Raw genomic sequence first — 21300 nt, 5'->3', positions numbered from 1 at the left:
GCACGTCTGATCAAGTTCCAGCCCCAGCTTTGTACTTGCTAACTCTGTCCCTCTGCACAGGTGACTTTACCTCTCCGAGCGTCGTCTTCTTCCCTGAAGGACAGTGTTAGTGCTTTGTTCTTCATGGCGCTGCGGGAATTAGTGAGTCCAGACCAGTCCCTGCTGGTAGCAGCTATTCCGCAAGTGTTTGGTCTTTTCTCTTTGCCAGGTGGCTTGATTTTCCTCCTGAACAACTCAAGTGCTTGTGTAAGTAAATTAGTGAGAACTTTTTAAAACTTTGATGTGACATGATTTAAATACATTATTTAAACTAAGTTTGCCACTAAAGGCTATCAGTCCAGTATAGGACCAGTGAAACGTGGGCAAAGGTGACCCGATCGCTTTAGAGGCTTCTTTAAAATAAGACCAAAACAGACACAGAAAAACAAAAAACCTTATAAAAAGTCAAATGCCTCGAGATTAGAGGCCTTTCTGTGGTCATCTAGGGCATTCTGTACATCTGTGAACTTTGCTCTTAAAGACAATGTGCGGGATTGTCCCTCCTTGGAGCACATGCTGAGTGCCGTACTCTCATGCTCAGCTCTAAGTGCTGTGGTGCAACATTTCTTCCTTTGTTTTTCCCTAAATTTATACAGTTGTAGCCATGAAAGATTTCCCCAGTTACAAGATTAGTAAAATTCCTGAATTTCATCACATTTTAAATCTATTTCGCCATATTTTTATAAGCGATAGAAATGTCTAACTGTGACACAGCTGGAAAGTGAATCTGTGTTCCCTGTTAAACCTTGGGGATGTTCTCCAAGTGAGCTGAAATGGAAGGGCCCTGCATTGCCGGATATAAGGTCTGCGGTTCTTCTGAAATGCCACAAGTAAGACAGGCAGGCACCGGCCGTGGCGTTCCAGCACAGTCCCTGCCCTGCTTGGTTAAACTGGCTCTACTTCCCTGCAGTTTCTATCATTAGATGAACATCTGTGAAGAAACCGAAACATCTGGAGGGCTCTACTGGATAGCTGGGTTATGGAGATGCTGAGCTGTTAGGAGAGAGAGGCAGGTGGGCTGTAAGTGCCAGGAAGAGGTATAAACAAAGAGCCATGGAAGTGCTTGGGAGGGACAGTGGATTCCAGCTGGGGAGACTGGAGAAGCGAGGGACAGGACTAGTGAGCAGAGGGAGGGCTGGGAAATGGGCAGTGGCTGGAGCATGAAACGTGTGGCATGTCTTAGGAACAAAGGTTAGGTTGGTACAGCTGAAACCTTAGGGGGATTGGGTCTGTTGGGCCAGATTGTGAAGTTTCTGAAGTGCTGCTATCCTGTAGATAATATAACTAATGCAGAGGAAAAAGATAAGGAGATGTCTGTTTTTGGTGGAAAAATCTTAGGAGTGGCAGGAAGGACGAAATGAAAGAAAGAGGAACTAAAAGCCTAGAGCTCAGCTGGGAGATTATTCCAGTAGCAAAGGCAGAAAAGCACAAAGATCAAGTTGGGCTGAACACAGTGTCTGTAGAAATCAAAACAAGACGGGACTGAAGTGATGTCGGGGTCTTAGGCTGAGTCCCCAGAGCCTGGTGATCGGACGTGGCAATGAGGGGAGGGGAGGAACCAACAGAGGCGGAAGGAGGAATCCATCTGGGGTGAGATGAGCACCTCTGGGAGCACCGGCAAAGCAGGGACCCGCAGACAGATCCACGCTCCCTGGAGCCACGTGTGCTGTGATGGTCACGGGGCCTGACGCGCACCGAGTGTTCGCAAGTTTGTGATGTAATCTCGCTAACATGAGAGTACCATAAATAATTTTTCAGTCTGCAGGAGACCTACGAAGCCAAAAGACACGAATTTTATGGTGAACGTCAGAGGAAGGAGGAAGAAATGAAGCAGTTGTTTGTGCAGCGTGTGAAGGAGAAAGAAGCCGTATTGAAAGAAGCTGAGAGAGAGGCAAGTGCGCTGGTTTGTTGGGATGTGCACTTATTTGGGGTGTCCTGTTAACCTGGGGATAATTATCTCAAGAATTCCGAGATGGTTTTGAAAACTAGTTGTTCCTTAAAAAGTAGCTGTTGTATTTTAACACGTACTCTTTGGATGCAGACTTCCAAAAAAAAGCACAGGCTGGAAACAAAAATTTTTGCCTTTTTGAACAAGGTGTCTTCCATTAGAAGTGGTTTATCGAGGACTTGTAAAGGACTAGGTTACTAAGAAGCGTTTGAAATACCTTAACCAGGAGCCAGAAGTGTTTTAGCTGTGGCTTGATAAAGCCTTTTCTGAGAGTTTTGAGTCCTTGGGATTGTTGTTTGAAGTAGGTGACTCTGAGAGCTGTTAACTAGCCCTTGAGTTTGAAGTCAGGCTTCCTGGAGGTGGGTGGTCTGGGCAGCCTGGGCGCAAAACCATCCGCAGTGAGTTTGGTTTGCTTCTGGTTCTCCAAGGATCAGTTTTAGTTTTACTTGAGTTAAGGTATTTTCTGTAGACTTTACTGTAATGGCTGCTTTTAAATAAATGGCCACATTTAAGATGAGGGTCAAAAAGGATGAGCTGCACAAAGGAATCTCTAAGAGAAGACAGAAATGTTAATACAAATGAACTTGCTGATGTAAGAGTTCCTGAAGAGTTATTTGTAAAGTAATTTAATGCTACAAATTTATTAAGTACCCTTATAGTACTTGCTATGTCAATAAACCCTGTAGTAAGTGGTTTTGTAAAATAATCTATCTTGTTTATAATTTGAATTTTGATCTTTATTTTGAAAAAGTTCAAACAATGGGAAAGTGAAAGTACGGGGTACCTGTGTCCCTCCCCAGACCTAGATTTAGGATAGACATTTTGCCGTCTTTAGTGTGTGTGTTTCCCTGGTTGTCTGAAAGCTGGTTGTAGACATCACAACACTTTATCACAGGCACTTTCATGCATCTCTGAAGCTCAGGTGCATTTTCCTCCATAACCACAGTACCAGTCCTGCACCTAAGAAAAGGAACAGCAATGCCACAGACTCTCCTAATCCCCAGTGCGCAATCAAATCTCCCCACTCGCCCCAAGATTGTCTTCTATTGTTGCTTTCTGTTCGGTGATTTTTTGTTTTTGAACCAGAATTCAATCTTAGGTCTCATTGCATATGGGTGTTCTGTTTTGTTCAGTCTCTTATTTGAAAACAGTCCCTAGTTTGGAGTTATTTTTATTTATTTTAAAATATTTATTTATTTATTGGCTGCGTCGGGTCTCAGCTGCGGCACGCAGGATCTTCCGTTGCGGTGCATGCATGGGCTCCTCTCTAGTTGTGGCACACAAGCTCAGTAGTTGTGGCATGCAGGCTTAGTTGCCCCACGCCATGTGGGTTCTTAGTTCCCCAACCAGGGATAGAACCCGCGTTCCCTGCATTCGCGGCATGTGGGATCTTCCCGGACCAGGGCACGAACCTGCATCCCCTGCATCGGCAGGCGGACTCTCAACCACTGCGCCACCAGGGAAGCCCCCTGGAGTTATTTTTAAATACAAATATTGAGGAAGGAGTTGTGATGAGTAGGAAATAGGGTGCTGATTTTTCTTTTGATTACTAGATGCTTCTCTTGTAAGAGTTTCTCTCTCATACATCATGGTTCTCAGTTTTTCCAGTGAGGAGAGAAGATGTAGAAGTGGTTTATAGTTGAATTTTAATTTTTCAAACCCCACATAAGAATATTTTGCTTAAATGCATATTGTTTAAAAGGAAATTGAAAATTCAGGGTGACCAAATGGTTGAAAGAAAAAGAGAAGTGTTATTTATCAGTAGGTGCTTCATAGATGTTTATTTTTGTGATTCAAGCGGTTTTGTGTTAAGAACATTATATTAAAACTAATGAAGTTAGTTTAAACCAAGTTGTCACAAGAGTTCTAAACTTTTAATTACATAGGTTTAGAAGCAGATTACTGGCCTGTTTCATTAATATTACAATAATATTAGTAAGTTCCCTCATGACCAGTTTCATCCTGCAAGGCTGGTACGTTAGAGTCAGGTCTGGTGCAGGGCATCTGGGGGTCATCTTCACTCGCATGAGTGATGATTAACTCAAGAGCCGTCAGTTAGGACTTCCCTGGTGGCGCAGTGGTTAAGAATCCACCTGCCAATGCAGGGGACACAGGTTCGAGCCCTGGTCCAGGAAGATCCCACATGCCGCGGAGCGACTAAGCCCGTGTGCCACAACTACTGAGCCTGCACTCTAGAACCCGCGAGCCACAATTACTGAGCCCGTGCTCTAGAGCCCACAGCCACAACTACTGAAGCCCGCAGGCCTAGAGCCCGTGCTCCGCAACAAGAAAAGCCACCACAATGAGAAGCCTGTGCACCGCAATGAAGAGTAGCCCCCGCTCACCGCAACTAGAGAAAGCCTGCACAAGGCCACAAAGACCTAACACAGCCAAAAATTTTTTTTTAAAATTTAAAAAAAGAGCCATCAGTTGAAGGACCAAGGAGGACCATATAATCTACCATCAGTGCAAGTGCAGTTTTAGAGGGAAAGGAGGCTTTTTAGTAGTTACACTGGACAATAGGTAGGTGTAAACCAGGTCTCTACTGGGCAAAGTGGGACATTCAAAGCTAGTTACATCAATAAGATACTGGCAGGTAACCCAAAACGTTACTTAAGTCTGTATTAGATGGCCTTGTTATTAAAATATCCTTGGCAATTCACCTTGTATGAATTGGGCCGATTTTCATGTATAGTACAGAGTTAGCTGAAAATGCAGTGAACGTCAGGTAACTAGAGTAGGCAGATGCTCAGGACAGATATCATGTCAGGATACTGTTTAAATGGTTTCTTCTGTGCATCTTCTGTTAACATCATCCTGGACGCACAGCCCTTCCCCACCACAAGGAAAAGTGTACTTTATATTTACCCCTCAGGTGAAGTGCTTGACCAACATTAAAATGTTACTACTTCTGAATTTTATATGCAAGTCTGTTTCTTGGTTCGTTGTTCACTTAGTATTTATGCCTCTCCTGTTTCTGAAAGTATTCTAGATAATTTTCAGTAAACAAGTACAGCTGCACTAGAACCTGGACGTGGGGAGTCCAGGATGAGCAGCGAGGTCTGCACTCAGTGCAGCTGAGCCGCAGCGCTGGGTGCTCGTCAGTGACACTTCCGGGGTCTCCAGCCAAGTACAGAGGTCAAAGACACTGACTAGTCTGGCAAGAGAGGAATGTTGTCTCTGGTATTCACTTTCTTAAATGGATACTTTAAAAAGGATCACTGAGCAACAGCATGTACAGTGTCCCTAGAAGCAGGTTTACAAGAGACAGCAGCGGACCGCATGGGCCACAGAGGCTTCAGAGCGTCCGTGAGTAGTTCAACAGCACAGAAGAACTTGAAAACGTGTCTGAGGTAAAGGCCTTGTAGTGAATATTGGAGCTGTGAGCGAGCGCTTCCTGCAGGTGGAGCAGACTGTCACTGACGAAAGCCATGAACTCCACAGAATGTGAATAAGGCACATTCCCCCTGACCCCTTTCTAAGACGTTTTTCTCTTCATAGTTTTCCTGGAATTCTTAGTCAGCCTCATAAATGATATATGAAGTACTCCATAACCTTTCAGGATATTTAAGGATATAAAGTGTGCACCCTCCGTTTACGTGTCTGTCAGAGATGTGTCTCTGTTCACATAACGTAAATCTGCCCCGTGGCCTCTCTTTCCAGGCGTCACCCGCCAGCTGCCCCGCTCCCCTCCCAAATCCACGGGGTGCACGCATGCTCAGAGAGCTGCCGGTCTGTGTATTCATACCACCGATTTATTTATGTTTCTTTTTATAAAGAGCATGCTTCCTTCCTTTATAAGGAACCACTTACATAAGCAAATACTAAGGAACTGATCCCTCTGGAAATGACATCCTCAGGAATAAGAGAATCTTCGGGCCTTACTTCATCTGTGTCAACCCCATCCTGTAAACTCTGCCTTCAGGGTTGCCGGTTCACTTGCCAGCCCGCTCCGTATCTGGAACATCTGATTTTTATTAGGAAGCAGCATAGCTCTCTGCTCTCTCTGCCCTCAGCCTCTGATGAATTTCCTCAGTGATCCTAAGCCATCCTTTCTGGAAACCAAGTCCTACTTTTTGTACAAATGTTAGGTTGCTGCCCAGAACTGAAAATACTAATTGAAAATTTATCTGACCAGACCAGAGAACCAAAAACAAAGTTATTTTTTTGATGTAGATTCTAGATGTTGTGCTTGTGTTCTTGGCACCACAGCCGATTCGTAAGGAACCTGCTGAAGTCTCTAGATCTTTTTTCAGATAAACAACAATCAAACCAGGGAATTCTCATGTTGTACTGTTATAAACTTTGGCAAAACTCATTTTAATGACTGCACCGAGTGTATTTAGCATAAGTGAATTTTAAAATGTTCTCTCTCTTAGAGACACAGGTATATTTTCCCAATTATGGTGTAAACCCAGCCAGTGCAGCTGACCCTTGAACCACCTGGGTTTGAGCTGCACGGGCCCATTTATACGTGGATGTTTCTCACTCACCGAGTCCACAGGACTGCACCGGTGCGTCTGTGCTTACGGAGCTGTGACACACGCGAATCTTCAACCAGCGGGGTTTGGCATCTTCAACCCTGCAAGGTTCAAGGGTCAACTGTATATTTATGTATAAAACTTTAATCTAAATTCAGGACTTTTTGATTTAGTTTAGATTTCAAGAAGGTGAATGACCATGGGAAAAACATCACAGATTTTAAGGTTCTTGATTTAATTGGACACTTGCTTTCCAAACAGGTTCACCAGTATAGTCAACAGCTATTTCACTACCACGTAGTAAATTTATTTGGAAAATAAGGGCTTTTTTCCCTCTTTTTGATAACTTGCTTTTGTAATTTGTCCCTCACTTTTATTAAGAATGGATTTTTGAAACTTTATTTGAAGAGGCTTTGTGGGGAAAATGTAGAGCAAAAGAAAAACTCTAAGAGGTCAAACGTTTAAAAAAACTGAGGTTTGTGCATGAGGCTGTTTTTATGTTTTGTTCGTGCGTTTTCTGCATGGCAGCTCATTCAGAGTTAAAGTTAGAGCAATTCCACATGTCACTGTGCGGGCCGCGTGAGCAGGGCTGCAGTGGGGAGGTGCCGGGGCATGGGCTGCCCCAGCACGTCCCTCAGCGGGAACCGTACTTCACTTCATAGCTCCAGGCCAAGTTTGAGCACCTTAAGAGAGTACACCAAGAGGAGAAGCTGAGGCTTGAGGAGAAGAGAAGACTTCTGGAAGAAGAAATAATCGCCTTCTCTAAGAAGAAAGCTACCTCCGAGATATACCAAAGCCAGCCCTTTATGACCCCGGGTGGTAACGTGCGGAAGGACAAGGACCGCAAGAAGTAAGCGCCCCCCACCCCACGCCTGTCTCACTGCCCCGACCTTCAGGGCGCTTCACCCTTACTCCCATCTGCTCCTGCAGCTAAAGCATCAGTTCCTTGAGAGCAGAGAGCTCGTCCCTCTGGCTGTGCTGATTCCCCAGCAGCTAGAAGGGCACCTGGCACGTCTTCCGTGCTCTGTGCACCCTTGAGTGAAAGTCTGAAGTGAATGAACGAAATAAAAATCTGCTACAACACGTAAGGGTCAGCGACCTTGGGACACTGGCTGCTCCAGGGCACGTCTAGTAACTGCTGACCACCCCTCCCCACCGTTAGTTATGTCACATTTCATGCCTGACAGAGGCTGTATATTGGGGAATCATAGACATAATAGTTGATTAAAAAAAAAGTAATTCTTAGGTTTACTTTTTTAAAACAAATTCTGATAATGATTTTATGAGAATTCTTATTTTAATAAGGGAACCAGGCTATCGATTGGAACTCCTGTGCTTTGATGTCAGAGCTTGTGAAACGAGTGGTGGACGTAAAGATGCAGAGGAAGGTAGAGAGGGCCCCCGTGCATCGGGGCGGCCTTGGTAGCAGGTGGGGGATGGTCCCAAGGCTTATAGGTCTGGGGTATGTGTTAAAGACAACGTAACCGAAGTCTTAGAAAACAAGGGTTTTTTTCTTCCTTTTTTTCATTTATTTCTCCCACTTAAATGTCCTCATCACTTTGCCTGTTTGCTCGCTCTGTTGAGCACCCAGCCCCCTCCACGTGGGGAGCTCAGGTTCTCCCGTGCTCCAAAGGGCAGCCCTCAGGTTTATGGCCACATCATATTTCAGACTGGTCACCTTCAGAAAGGTGGGAGAACATAACATTGCCCACGATGATAGCTTTCCATTTTTGAACTATGGAGAAGTAAATCCACACGGTTTTGGGTGCATTTAATTGGCCTCTGGATTTTATGGTTTGGGGGAAGAAGGAATTCTCATGTATGATCTTTTCACATAAGCTCTTCCAGGGAGCGGATCTCTGTTTTATCCGTTGATGTATCCACCCCCAGAGCCTAGAAAAAATGAATACACTGAATTTCAAAAGGTTAACCACCCTCGTCATCTGTGGAGGGGACTGGTTCCAGGATGCCCCGCGGACACCAAAATCCACAGATGCTCAAGTCCCTCATATACAATGGCACAATTTTCGCAAAGAACCTATGCACATTTTCCTGTACACTTTAAATCATCTACAGATTACTCATAACACCTAATACAATGTAAATAGAATGGAAATGCTAGGTATAGTTGCCAGCAAGTGGCAAATTCAAGTTTTGTTTTTTGGAACTTTCTGTTATTTTTTTCCCAAATATTGTATTTTCGATCCTCAGTCAGGTGAATCCTCAGATGTGGAACCCTCGGATCCATAGGACCAAAGTGTATAAATATAACTTCTTTTCAGTGTGCCTCGAATTATAAAGCTAAGGGGTCTTTTATCTTATCATCTCAACTTAGTCCAGTGTTACTAGATTTGGACTCCCCTGACTTTATGCCATACGCGAAAAACCATTTACAATCACCTCGCAGAAGTAAGGTATGGGCTGTTGTTTGCAAAATCAGGGCCAAGCCCATAGTTTGAGAGCTCAGAAAAATTTCCCCTCAAGAAATTTTGGTGTTTGTTTTTTCTTTTCTCTTCCAGAGTCCCATGGCTAGATATCCTATCATATCCTCGATGTACATCTGCTCTTTCTGTAAAAGCTTTGTAAAACAAGTGATTTTTATTCCTATATAGTTTTCTGTTGTACCAATCAAAAGGTTTTTTTTCTCTTTCCAGCTCCAGTTTTATGTAAAACAAAGGTTCCAGATCACAGAAGATCATCACAAGCAAAGTTATTAAACTGTGAGAAGTATGCTTTGATTTTCTTGCTGTTTTTATTTGCTGTATCACTTACGCTGTATCACTTACTCTATATCTGGCAAAAGGCCACAGTTGAAGTATGAGGTCAGTACATAAGCCAGACTGGATGACGTTACTCACGTACTGTTAGAAGTTTAAGTTGTTGGTTTGTGATGAACCGAGATCATTTCTCCTGCTGCCCAGTGCTTGCTGTCACTTTGCTGTGACAAGAGTGTCGGTGCCTTTGAAAGTACAGGACTCGTTTATATTGCGGCTCTGATTGCATACATATTCCAAGATGAACCTTCTGTGTACATACTAAAGGTAAACTTTGGGGAATATGTTTTAAAACGTATTATGTACCTGAAACTCTAAGCTCAATAGTTCTATAGAACTTTAAAATTTTTCATACAATTATCCAATTGGTAACATGATCCTGAGCTTTTGCATCAAATTACATAATACGTGCTTCAGTGTTGTGGTCCATGGGTTGTTGTGATGAAACAACATGTTTGTTGAAAGCAGAAACACTCAGGTAAATAAGCCCTTTTCTGGTGATAAGTACCTTTGGAACTGGGTGTCTTCACACTGTTTGCGTGAGTCTGTATTACATACTTGTTGCAAACTGTCTTCCAGGGAAAATAAATAATAAAGTTGAATCATCTTATTAAAAATATTTCTTAAAAAGGTTACTATGAACATCATCTGAATATTCAAGATAAAAATTTAGATAATTCGTACTGTAAAGGATATTTGAATTCAGTGCCTCAGTATTTGCAGAACGATTTAATGGCTTCTAACTTTTTCTTAACAGTCACAAGTTTTCATTTTTTGTACTTGAATATTCTGAATGAAACTGATATTTACACCTGACAAATAAAATGTATCTACATCTTCACTAAACTGCATTTAAATTACTGTAACTTTTTGCAAGCCATGATCTTAAACATCTTACCAGAACTATGAGAATTTAATTATATGTTTGAATTATTTTAAGACAGAGGTATATTAGCAGTATTTTTCAGATAACAGAATGTTTTACTCAGCCCATGTCAGATTCTGAGCAGTGTATTTTTTTCATGAATTTGCGTTAAGTTGCAAATAAAACCTTTCATTTTGTAGCACAGCTTATCAGGACCAACTGCATTTAAATTCAAAAATTCCATTTTTGCATTTCTGTGGTTTAGTAAAGTAAGTTACAAGCATCACAGAAAAAGCTCTGCACTTTCTTCTCAGGATCAGTAATGCCCAGCCTCTGGAAGGTGGGAGCGGGAGAGTCGGTGAGTCCCTGAGGGCAGGTAGCCTGGCCTCCCAAGCCCGGTCAGCGCTGCAGCGCTGAGCCTTAGCCCAGGAGCTTCGCGGCGAGCTCCGTGATGTGCTGCGAGTGGTGGCTGTTTGTAGCCTGTTACATCAAGCTGTGTACAAACGGCTATCCTGAACTTTCATAAAGTTACTTTTAAATGCCAGAGTGGTTGCTGGCATGTTAAAACAGTTATTCAATTCCTAGTTGAAAAGGTCACGGAAACCTACCTCAGACCTGGAGCTGAACAGAAGGGTCACCTTGGGCTGCTAGTGACTCTGCTGTGAGGAAGACTTGCCACACGTGCACGCCCACAGCGTGAATCCTGAATTCACTTCATGCATCTGGGATTCCACATAAGATTGTACTTTAGAAGAGCTGCACTGCAAAGAACAGAAATGTTTTTAAACAATTACAGTACAGGCGGACCTCGGAGGTAGTGCGGGCTCAGGTCCAGACCACCCGATGAAGCGAGTATCGAAATAAAGTCAGTCACCTGAATGTTGGCTTCCCAGCGCATGTAAAGGTTATGTTTACACCGTGCTTTCGTCTGCCAGGTGTGCGACAGCTTATGTCTAAGGAACCGTGCACATACCTTAGTTAATAATTGCTAAAAGAAGGCTAACCATCCCAAGCCTTCAGCGAGCAGCAAGCCGTGGTAGTAACGTTAAGGTCACCGATCACAGACCACCGTAACGAATATAATGATGAGGCAGTTTGAAATACTCTGAGAAGTACCGAAACATGACACAGACACGAAGTGAGCAAATGCTGTTGGGAAAATGGCGCCGATCAGCACAGGATATGCAAATACAGTGAGATCCGCCTGGATAACGCTCAGCTTCTCCTAGAAGCTTATTAATTCTCCAAGGTCACAGAGTGAGGTATTATCCACTGACGCTTAAGTCCAATTTCCTGGAAACAAAATAAAGCTAGACATGTTTTATTTTTTTTCCATAAAGCATGTAAAACAAGAATTGCCTCTCACCGCCAACCATTAATCTTTGTACCGACGACTCTGAACGTTTAAGCTCTTTCATACAGACTGTGATTTCGGCTTCCAAGCACTATCGGGATGAGTACTATCCCCATTTTGAAGATGAACTCATTTTAGGCCCCATTTTCCCGTTTGGCCAGGAAATGGGAGCACAAACTGATGAGGCCCCTGTGGAGCGGCCTGAGAAGGGCTCCTGCCCCCGGCCGTGGAGCGCAGGGAACCAAGGGGGTGGGTGTGACTGGGCCTTGAAGGACTGAAGCAGCTTCAGAAGCAGGAGGGGACGAGGGCCACCCAGATACTTGGGACAGCAGGCTCCCGACGAAGCCTGTGCCCCCGGGGAGCGGAGAGGATCAGTGAACAGAGAGGACCGGGAAGACGGAGGCAGGGAACAGACAAGGGGTTCATAAGCCTAGCCCAGCGAGCAGGCGGAAGTCTGACTCACAGGCCAGATGCTCACGGAGCAGAGGGAGAGGTGTGTTGCAGGGGAGAAGCCAGGCCAGGGGCAGGCGGACTTGGACTCAAGTCCAGGCCAGGAGTCCTCCTACTGCATGTGCAGGAGGATAACTAGGTCACGTTTCAAAAATACTGACACACAAAGGAATACGTTGTGTAAAACCATGAAAATGTCCTGTGGAGCTAGAAATATAGAGGGAACAAAAATTCAAGACTGCAGGGACATGTTAAGTTGGGAGAGTGGGACGCATGCAGTGAGGAGGTTCTTGCATTAACTGGGAAGAGGATAAAAGTCCCGTCAGCCGGGTAACGTGAGACTCAGGAAGGACCACGTACGCGTGGGAACACATGTGCCTTTCAAGCCAGTAGAAGGAAAACTGGTCTCATAAATGATAATCCAAAAGGAAGCAAGGACATAAAGGAAATAAAACAGGTGCGACAGCTAAAAAGCATTTAGTAATATGGTAGATTTAGACCCAAATAAATCAGTAATCACATGCTCTAATTTTTCTAGATAGAAGTTTTTAAAAACCAGCTGCGTCACTTTACAAGAGTGAGCCAAAGCTTTCTGTCCTGATAGGAAAAGGTACATCGTGTACACTGAGCCAAAAGCTGACGTGTAGCTACGTTTTCGGCAAAAGGCAGCGTTAGGGAAGAAGACGGCCCTGCTGGGGGGCGGCCTGGCCTCTGAGGCAGGAGGGCATCTGGCGGCTGGCGCAGGTCCCCAGACCCACGGCGTGAGGGGGCTGCGTGGCCACCGACGTTCGTAAAGCACGTCCAAGTGGCCACGTCAGCAACCTCTTCCTCTCTGTACAGTAAGCCGGTCTTTTTTTTTAAAGGCTGAAAGTTAAAAGGCAAGAGCAGGGAATGAAAAAAGAGTGTCACTACAGATCCTGGGCCATTAAAGTGTCTTTGATAAATTAGAAAATACAGAAGTATCAACAGAAAATAATTTAAACAGTTAATTTACTGATACAAGAAATACAAAATTTCTTAATAAAAGACAATTTATAATTAAAATCCCCCTACAGTTTGGGCCGCGAATCCTCTCAGGTGTCTCAAGAGGAAAGGCATTTGACCAGCTCTCCTGTGGTATGTGGGACACTGCCGCCACCCCAGAGATGCCCACGCCCTCGGGCCAGGCGAGTGTGCTTCCTCACCTGGCAGCAGGCTGCAGAGGGCCTGAGACCGGGAGGTGGTCCTGGGTGGTCTCGGGGGGCCCGCTGGAGGGACGTGTGGCCGGCGAAGCAGGGTCGGAGGGGCAGCACTGCTGGTTGCGATGCGGAAGAGTCCCTAAGCCTTGGAACGTGGGCGCTTCCAGGGGCTGGAAACGGCAGACAGGGATTCTCCCCTGGAGGCTCCAGAGGCGCACAGCTGTGCCTGACACTGAGATTTTAGTCCGGTTCTGACTACCAACATCGTAAGATAAATAAATTTGTACTGTTTAAAGCCACTACATTTGTGGTAATTTGTTACAGCAGCAATAGGAAACAAATACATTCCCTAAAAATGGATAAAAGAAACATCCCGAATTCATTTTACAAGGCCAACATGGCTTTCATTTCAAAGCCTAATAAAGACATTCTGAGAAAGGACAATTATAGTCTGATCTCATACGTAAACAAACATGCAAAAATCCTAAACAAATTACTAACAAACTGAATCCAGGGACATATATTTAAAAAGATAGTTCCTCATATCCAGGAAGGCAAAGACGTTTTAACATTAGAAAATTAACCAGTGTAACTCACAGCATGAATATTAAAAGAAAAATCATATGGTCATCCCTGTAGAATCATAAAATACTGATAAAATTTAGCATCTTTGAGATGTAAGAAAACAAAAGACTCTTAGAATATCAAATAGAAGGAAACTTCCTTAACTTGATAAAGGGTATCCGCAAACAGTAACCAGCGCAGGCATCACACTTACGATGAAACACTGAAAGCACCTTTAAGGTTGGGGGCAAGGAACACTGGCACAATCGTCCCCTTCCATTAGACATGTCACCGGAGCAGGCAGCCCTCTCAGGAGGCAAAAAATAAAGACAGGCTGGGCCTCAGTCCTCACAGGTGACACGGCTGTGTATGCAGCGAGTCCACATGCAGCTGTGGCCAGAGCACTGGGATCAGGAGTCCACAGAGTCGTGGCACAACTGCCCACCGATGACGCAAGGGGGTTGGCCACCGGGCAGGCTCGAGTGTCGAGTGTCTCACTGAGCAAAGAGCAAAGAATCTCGGCCCCGGAAGCTGTGTCCTGGGCTCTGCCCCGCCTGCCCCCTCCGGCCTCAACCACTGCCCTTTTGTTAACTGGCTTGTGCTCAGGCTCTGCTGCCCCCAGGCCTGTCTAACTGTGGTTTGGGGTCAAGGTCAAGGTCCTCCACAAGGCCCACCCACTCTCAGGTGCCTGCACGTGGCCTGTGCCTCAGTGAGGGAGGCCCAAGCAGCCTTTGCTTAAATTCCTGCCTCTGTGGAAACCGTCGCTTGTGTGGACAGAGCCACTGCAAGCCGTGGTCACCCATGAGGTCAAAGCCGCGTGGCCCCAAACCTCCAGTTCTCCTGCCCAGGCCCCCGGGAGGAGACAACCGCACAAGTAAACCACCCCAGGGCACCGGCCCTGACAGGGCGGCCTCAGGTCCCAACGGTGGTGGTTCCAGGTCAGGAGTGGTGACCCGGGAGCCCGGGGGGAGGCCGAGCGCCTGGTCCCACAAAGCCTCGCCCTGGCTCACTTGGTCGGCACCGTCCTTGGTGCCCTTTCTCCACGTTCATGACAGCTGCCCCGAGGGTCAGCTTCCTCCCCCGAAGTTCTGGAGAAACAAAGTGAAAATGCAGCTGCTGGAGGATGAGTGTCCCTTTACTGCTGACAAAGGCTACTCAGTGTGGGACCCAAGGGGGCTGTGGGACGAAACCCAGAACTCGGGCACTGGCCCTGCTCAGGCAGAACTGCACCCAGACGGCCTGACAGGAAACAGAAACACCTGCTCCGTGACGGTCAAGGGCAGGGCCATGTCCAGCTGCTCCTCCTGGGGTCGCCCACTCCGGCGGCTTCTGAGGCTCCTGGGAGCCCTCCGACGCCCCTCGGGCTCCCGTGTGGACTCTGGGGAGCAGGCAGGCGGTGCTGCTGCCCAAGCGGACCAGGAAGAGGGTGAGGCCCAGAGGAGAGCGGCCGGAGTCGGAGGCTGCCCTGCCTCCCGGTGAGGCCAGCCCGGCTGGGGGAGCCCTGGAGTCCCTGAGTCTTTCCAAGCAAGAGGGAAGCCATTCGTCCACAACACTTGGCTATGAGCGCCTGGCAGGTCAGCACAGGCTGGTGCCCAGAAAGCGCGTCTGCAGCTACTGGGGCGCTGACCTCCGGCATCAGGAAGCCGCCTGGCAGGCCCGGGCGAGACGACATAAGGGGAAGGCGGCCAGCCTCCGCAGCAATGCCTGGAGTGCTCGCCGGGGCCGCCCGATTCCTTATTTACCCTCTTTATTCCCCATTTCCCTGCCAAGTCGTTAATCTCAGCGTTTAAGGTGTTACTCCACGTGGGAAAAATACTAGCTTTAAAACGAGATGCTTATAGAAGGAAACATCTTGCAGACTCCAGAGAGTCTGAATGACGGTGTTACCCAGTCCAAGCTCGTCCTGCTCTCCACACGACAGGCCAATAAACTGAGAGGCGAGCTGCTGGGGCAAAGAACAGCGGCTTTGTTTGGAAAGCCAGCAGACCAAGACGGCGGCCCGTGGCCCAAAGAACCCACTTGCTGAATTAGATTCAGGCTCCTTTTATACTAAAAGGGGCGGGACTAAAGCCAAGCACTTCCTGGTTCCCGTCAGCCTCCGGAGGGGAGGTGTTAATTTCTCCCTCCTGCAGTCATTCACAGGTGGGCCTGCTCAGGAGGTTTCCTGGGAGCTCAACACAGGTATTTTAGCTGAATGCTCATTACCTGGGAGGCAGGGGTCCCAGAGATGGGCCGTTATGGAGAATTTAAGCTTATAGGCAGCATCCCTTTAGTGATTAACTGGTAACAGGATACAAAGGTTCTTCCCGATTACAAGAGAAACTAGGTTAACAATGAACAAACACATCTTATCAAGAACAATGCAATCCAAGAGACAATATCTTTTCAAATGCTGAATGAAAAAAAAGTCAACCTAGAATTCCATGCCAGTGAAAATATCTTTCAAAAATACGGGCAAAATAAAGACATTAAGACAAACAACAGCTGAAAAACTCCACTGCTAGCACACTTCGATTACATAAAATGTTAAAGGAAGTGCTTCAGGCAGAAGAAAAATGAAAACCTAAAGGAAATTCAAATCTACACAAAGTAACTGGGAAGAGTAAACACATAACATAAAAGACTGTTTTTCTCCAGTTTAAAAATTGCCTTGGGATTTCCCTGGAGGCACAGTGGTTAAGAATCCACCTGCCAATGCAGGAGACACGAGTTCGAGCCCTGGTCCTGGAAGATCCTGCCTGTCGCAGAGCAACTAAGCCCGTGTGCCACAACTACTGAGCCTGAGAGCCTAGAGCCTGAGCTCCACAACAAGAGAAGCCACCGCAATGAGAAGCACGTGCACCGCAACGAAGAGCAGCCCCCACTCGCCACAATTAGAGAAAGCCAGCACGCAGCAACAAAGAGCCAACGCAGCCAAAAATAAATAAATAAATTTATTTTTTTAATTGCTTTAATATTATACTACTATATATAAAACAGATAACCCAAAAGGACCTACTGTATAGCACAGGGAACTATACTCAATATTTTGTAATATAAAGAATCTGAAAAAAATAGATATAATTGTAATTGTAACTGAATCACTTTGCTGTACACTTGAAACTAACACAACACTGTAAATCAACTATACTCCAATAAAAAAAATTTTTTTTAAATTGTTTTAAGATAATCAACTGTTTAAAGCAAAATCAAAATAAATTGTGGGCCTCTGTAACAGATGATAAGGAGCAGGGCCCTGTGGGCTCCTGGGCACAAAAGCCTTTCTGTGTCCCCCATTCATTTCTTGATTACAGGAAATGGGCATCATTCAGCCTCCAGGACCTTCCCTTAGTTCCAAGGAGCAGGTTCAAACAGTTACTAATCAGGGAAGGGAGCGGATGCAGAGACCAGGGAGGAACAGTCAGGACACAACAGCGCAGCCTTGGAGCGGGTCCTGGTTCCCCCTCGAGGGATGCACACGACAATATCTTTGAGCTGTTTTGCAGGTACTGAAACCCCCTCCAGGTGGGAGAAGTTAACTGTCTGCTGCTCACAAGCACGGAGACCCCAGACCCGTTGGAACCAGAAGGTTGACGATGCCGACTCTCGATGACCTCACCGCCAACCAATCAGAAGAGTGTCCACGAGCTGACCACGCCCTCTTTGAACCATTACTATGAAACTCCTCACGACCCTCTCGAAAGGGAGCACAGTTCTTGAGGCCCTGGCCAGCTGTGTTCCCTCTTTGCCTGGCAAAGAATAAAGCTATTCTTTCCCTTCCTCCAAAACTCTGTCTCTGTATTTCTGTTCAGCATTGGTGCACACAGAGCCAAGATTTTCGGCGCAAACACAGAAGTAAAATGTATGAAAAGAGTGGCACAAAGGCTGAGGAGGGTGGAATCAGTGTATTCGGACGATAAGTGCTCACAAAATACGTGAAGAGGCATAATGTGTATCTTTAACATTGTGATAACATCAATGACAACTAAACACACAGACTTCAAACTCTAGATCATTCACAACATTTTAAAACAACGTATGCCTCGAGTCAAAAAAGGAGATAAAATGGAAACATAAAAAATACTAAATTAATCCAAAGGAGTCAGGAAAAGAGGGAGAAAAAAGAAATAATGAAAGGATGAAACAACAAAAATAGCAAAAGTGTAGACTGAAACCCAATCACATCACTGTGAATGGTCAGAACACTCCAGTGTTAACAGGCCGAGCCTGGCAGGTTGGATTTTACAAGTAAGGTACAGCTATCTGAAACACTACTTCACTAAAACACTAGACGAAAAGGAGAGAAAAAACATACGAGAATAGGAATGAGACAAAAGCTAAAGTGGCAGCATAACTAAGACAAAGTCGATTCAGAACAAGGAACTGCACCAGGGAGAGAAGGGGTCATTTTCTAAATGATAAAGGGGCCAGTTCACCACGAGAACCCACCCATCTTACGTGTGTTTGCACCTAATAACCGAGTCAAAACACATGACGCAAAAAACCGATGGAACTAAAGAGACTTGCAGATACCACAGACGTTAAAAGGACAAATGCACCGTTGTAAACGGAAACTTCAACTATGTTCTCTCTGTAACTGACAGAACAAGTCCAAAGAAGATCTATAAAGATACAGAAGGCTTAAGCAACACTTTCAATCAATTGATCTAATTGACACACAGAGATCACAGCCAACCCACAGCAGCAGGACACGCGTTCTTTTCAAGTGTGCACAGAACATCCACCAACACAGAACATATTTTGGACCATAAAACCAGCCTCAATAAGTTTGAGAGGGCTGCAATTGCATAAAGTATGTTCTCTGACCACAATGGAATTAAACTAGCAATCGACAATGGAAAGATACCTGGGAAATTCCTAAATACTCCGAAATTAAATAACACACTTCTTTAAAAAAAAAACTAGCAGGCCCTCCCAAAAAAGGCAAATTTACAAAATATTTTTAACTTAATAAACACAAAAACAGACAAAAAATTTTGTGTGATGCAGCTGAAACATGCGGTCGTGTTCTGTGTCGGGCCTTTAAAGAGGTAGGTAAGGCAAATGAGGTCCCGTGCGTGGGCTCAAATCCAACAGGACTGCTGTCCTTATAGGAGGGGGAGATCAGGACACAGACGCACAGAGGGAGCCACATGAGGACCCAAGGAGAGAGGCCTCGGGAGGAACCAGCCCTGCTGACACCTTGATCTCAGACTTCCAGCCTCCAGAGCCGTGGGAAATGAAACTTGCTGTTTAAGCCCCCAGGCTGTGATGGCAGCCCACACTCACTAAAGGGCCCCTTCTTCCCGAGAATCACTGTTCTGTGGCGCCTGTGTTCCAATGTCCTGTGTCTTGTCTGGTTTCCTAGTTGTGTCAGGCGGAAGGGTAAATCCAATGCTGTTTTTCCATTATGTCCATAAGCAGAAATCAGAACTGGCTTTTGGTCACTCAGCAATGTCTGCTCCATCCGTGATCCACAGAGAGACGACCACTCTAGAACGGCTGGTTAGAAGGCAACCCAGTGGAGATGGTAAAAAGAAACAGGTGTAAGAGGAAGAGTCTCCCAGTGACGGCGGCTTAAACAGAGAAACGTTTACTTCTCTCTCCCGTGGGCAGGCCATCCGCCGGGGCTTGGCTGGTCAGAGCCCCTCCTCCTCCTCCTCTGCCGTCCCCAGACTTTGCTCCTATCTTCGGGGCCGGAGATGGCTTTGGCACATCCACGCCCCAGCTTTCGGAAAGCCGGGAAGAAGGGGGGGTCCCCACTCGTGGCCTGGGCTGGCTGCAGGGCAGTCTGGGAAATGTATTTTGTGGGAGGGCAGGGGAAGTGGCGGCTGTCGGGGCCTCCCATCCGGGGAGAGAAAGGCAGCCGTCCCAGTGGGACGCAGGCACGAACTCCCCTCCACCCGGGGACGGTGGCCACGCCTGTCCCCACCGCCTCGAGGCTGTGAAGCGGCTGCACAGGGAAGCCCCTGACAGTGGCCTCATGCCTGGCACCGAGAAAGAGGAGAAATGAGCAGCGCTAAGACACTGGGCCCAAAACCAAATGCTGAGGCGTCCCGGGAGCACGGCCTCTGCTGAGTATGACGACAGGGCTGAGTGGGGTTGCCCAGCTCTTAAACCTAACTTTGCAATCTCAGTTCTGGATCACGTCTCCGAGTCTAACCATCCTGACGAGACCCTCCAGGAGGCCATTAGAACAGCAGGCCCCCGACCCCCGACGGCTTGTCAGCTGCTACAGGAACAGAGCACAGAAGCTCCCACTTGCCTGGGAGACGCACAAAGGGCCGTGGACTGTGGGGGGCACCCACGCAAATGGGTTTCCCGGCCCCCGCCCCGTTTCAAGAAAAAGAGTCCTGCTTTCATCGGCTTTATGAGCTACTCTTCCACAGGAGATTTCATTTGAACAAAGAGTTCCAGCGTTTTGAAAATATAAAATCTAAAGCACTTTTTTTACAATTTTACTTGGCCAATGCAACTTAACCGTTTGTGCTAATAGACAATTAATTCCAAGGCCTGGAAAGCGACCTAGTCTATAATTGAGGAGAAGCTCGCCTGCCTTGCCAGTCCTGCCCCTTTGTCCTGGGAGCCCCCTCGAGTCCTGATCCCTGGGGGCAGCTGTGTCACCAGTAATCCTCCCCCAAGCGCCACAGCTGCAACGACAAGCGAACCGCCCCACAGGACCCTCCGCGCACGCACCTCGGCAGTTTTCATTTACTTATGTCACATCCTTCTTTTGGAGGAACCCTGGTCGCGCTGGTCGGTCAAACACAACAAACCGCAGGTTTCTGTATATAAGGTTCTACGATTACTCCGGTCCTGCACGAGTCTCTTCCCTTGAGGAAATTGTGACCTTGGTTCCGCTGTCTGTCATAGCCACCTGTCCCACCAGGCTCTGGGTAAGTGACAGATGTGATATTCACGCCCTGACGCCTTTACCTAAATCACAGCGTGCTCTACTGGCAGAGCCCTGTGGTGTGCCACCAGAGACCTCCCTTCAGATTCACAGGGATTTGACCTGGCCCCAACAGATGATTCCGAAGCCTTTGATTAAAATCTAGGTCCTCTGATGAGTTCACCGAAAAAACATGCATCAGCGATGCGGCAGGCGAACAGCTGCGAAGTCATTCCCAGGATGACTCACGTTTATCAGGGCTCTGATGCATATTTAAGAGGCGCATTAAAGCGCTGAGTCAGCGGCGCGCATGGACGTGCCACGGTGCTAATAACTCGGCGGTGCTGCGGGGCCTGCCCCTCTCCCCGTTGTAAGCCAGCGCTCAGGCCACGGGGGCCGAGAAGGGAGAGCGCCCTGGACCCTCCGAGGGCCGCCGCCAAACACGATCCAGCCCGGAGGGTGGGAGGCCGCCGCGTCGGAAACCAGAGTCAGGACCGCAGCTTCCGACGCGAAGCCCGGGAACACCGACGTCCCGGGACGCGCCCCAGCCGGCCCTCGAAGGCCCGGCCAGGCCCGGGGTGGGGACCGCGGCCGCGGGAGGCTCCGGGTTCTCCCTCCCTCTTCCAGCCCCGCCCCGCCCCGCCCCCAGCTCAGAGGCTGCTGCCCCGCGGCGCCCCCGGGTCCCTCTCAGCCGCGCCAGAGGCAGCGGCTGCTCAGCTTCTGACTCTCACTCCAAACAGGTCAACTGACTTAGACGTGGGAAGCTACGTTTCAGT

At 47.0% G+C, this 21300-nt stretch overlaps 1 protein-coding gene across 1 annotated transcript in view; it reads left to right on the top strand.

The window, feature by feature from the left end:
• The window catches only part of SEPTIN10 (septin 10), a 53201-nt gene extending 43120 nt beyond the window's left edge, over positions 1 to 10081 (top strand). The window contains exons 9-11 of the mRNA XM_024757989.1: positions 1798 to 1930; positions 7131 to 7318; positions 9123 to 10081. Coding sequence (XP_024613757.1) covers positions 1798 to 1930; positions 7131 to 7318; positions 9123 to 9138 — 337 coding nt within the window. The 3' untranslated portion in view covers positions 9139 to 10081. The remainder of the gene's footprint in view (positions 1 to 1797; positions 1931 to 7130; positions 7319 to 9122) is intronic.
• Positions 10082 to 21300: the final 11219 nt, after the last annotated feature.

Source organism: Neophocaena asiaeorientalis, unplaced genomic scaffold (assembly GCF_003031525.2).
Source record: "Neophocaena asiaeorientalis asiaeorientalis breed wild unplaced genomic scaffold, Neophocaena_asiaeorientalis_V1.1 scaffold497, whole genome shotgun sequence".
Classification (NCBI taxonomy): domain Eukaryota; kingdom Metazoa; phylum Chordata; class Mammalia; order Artiodactyla; family Phocoenidae; genus Neophocaena; species Neophocaena asiaeorientalis.
This window is presented reverse-complemented; position numbering and strand designations above follow the sequence as displayed.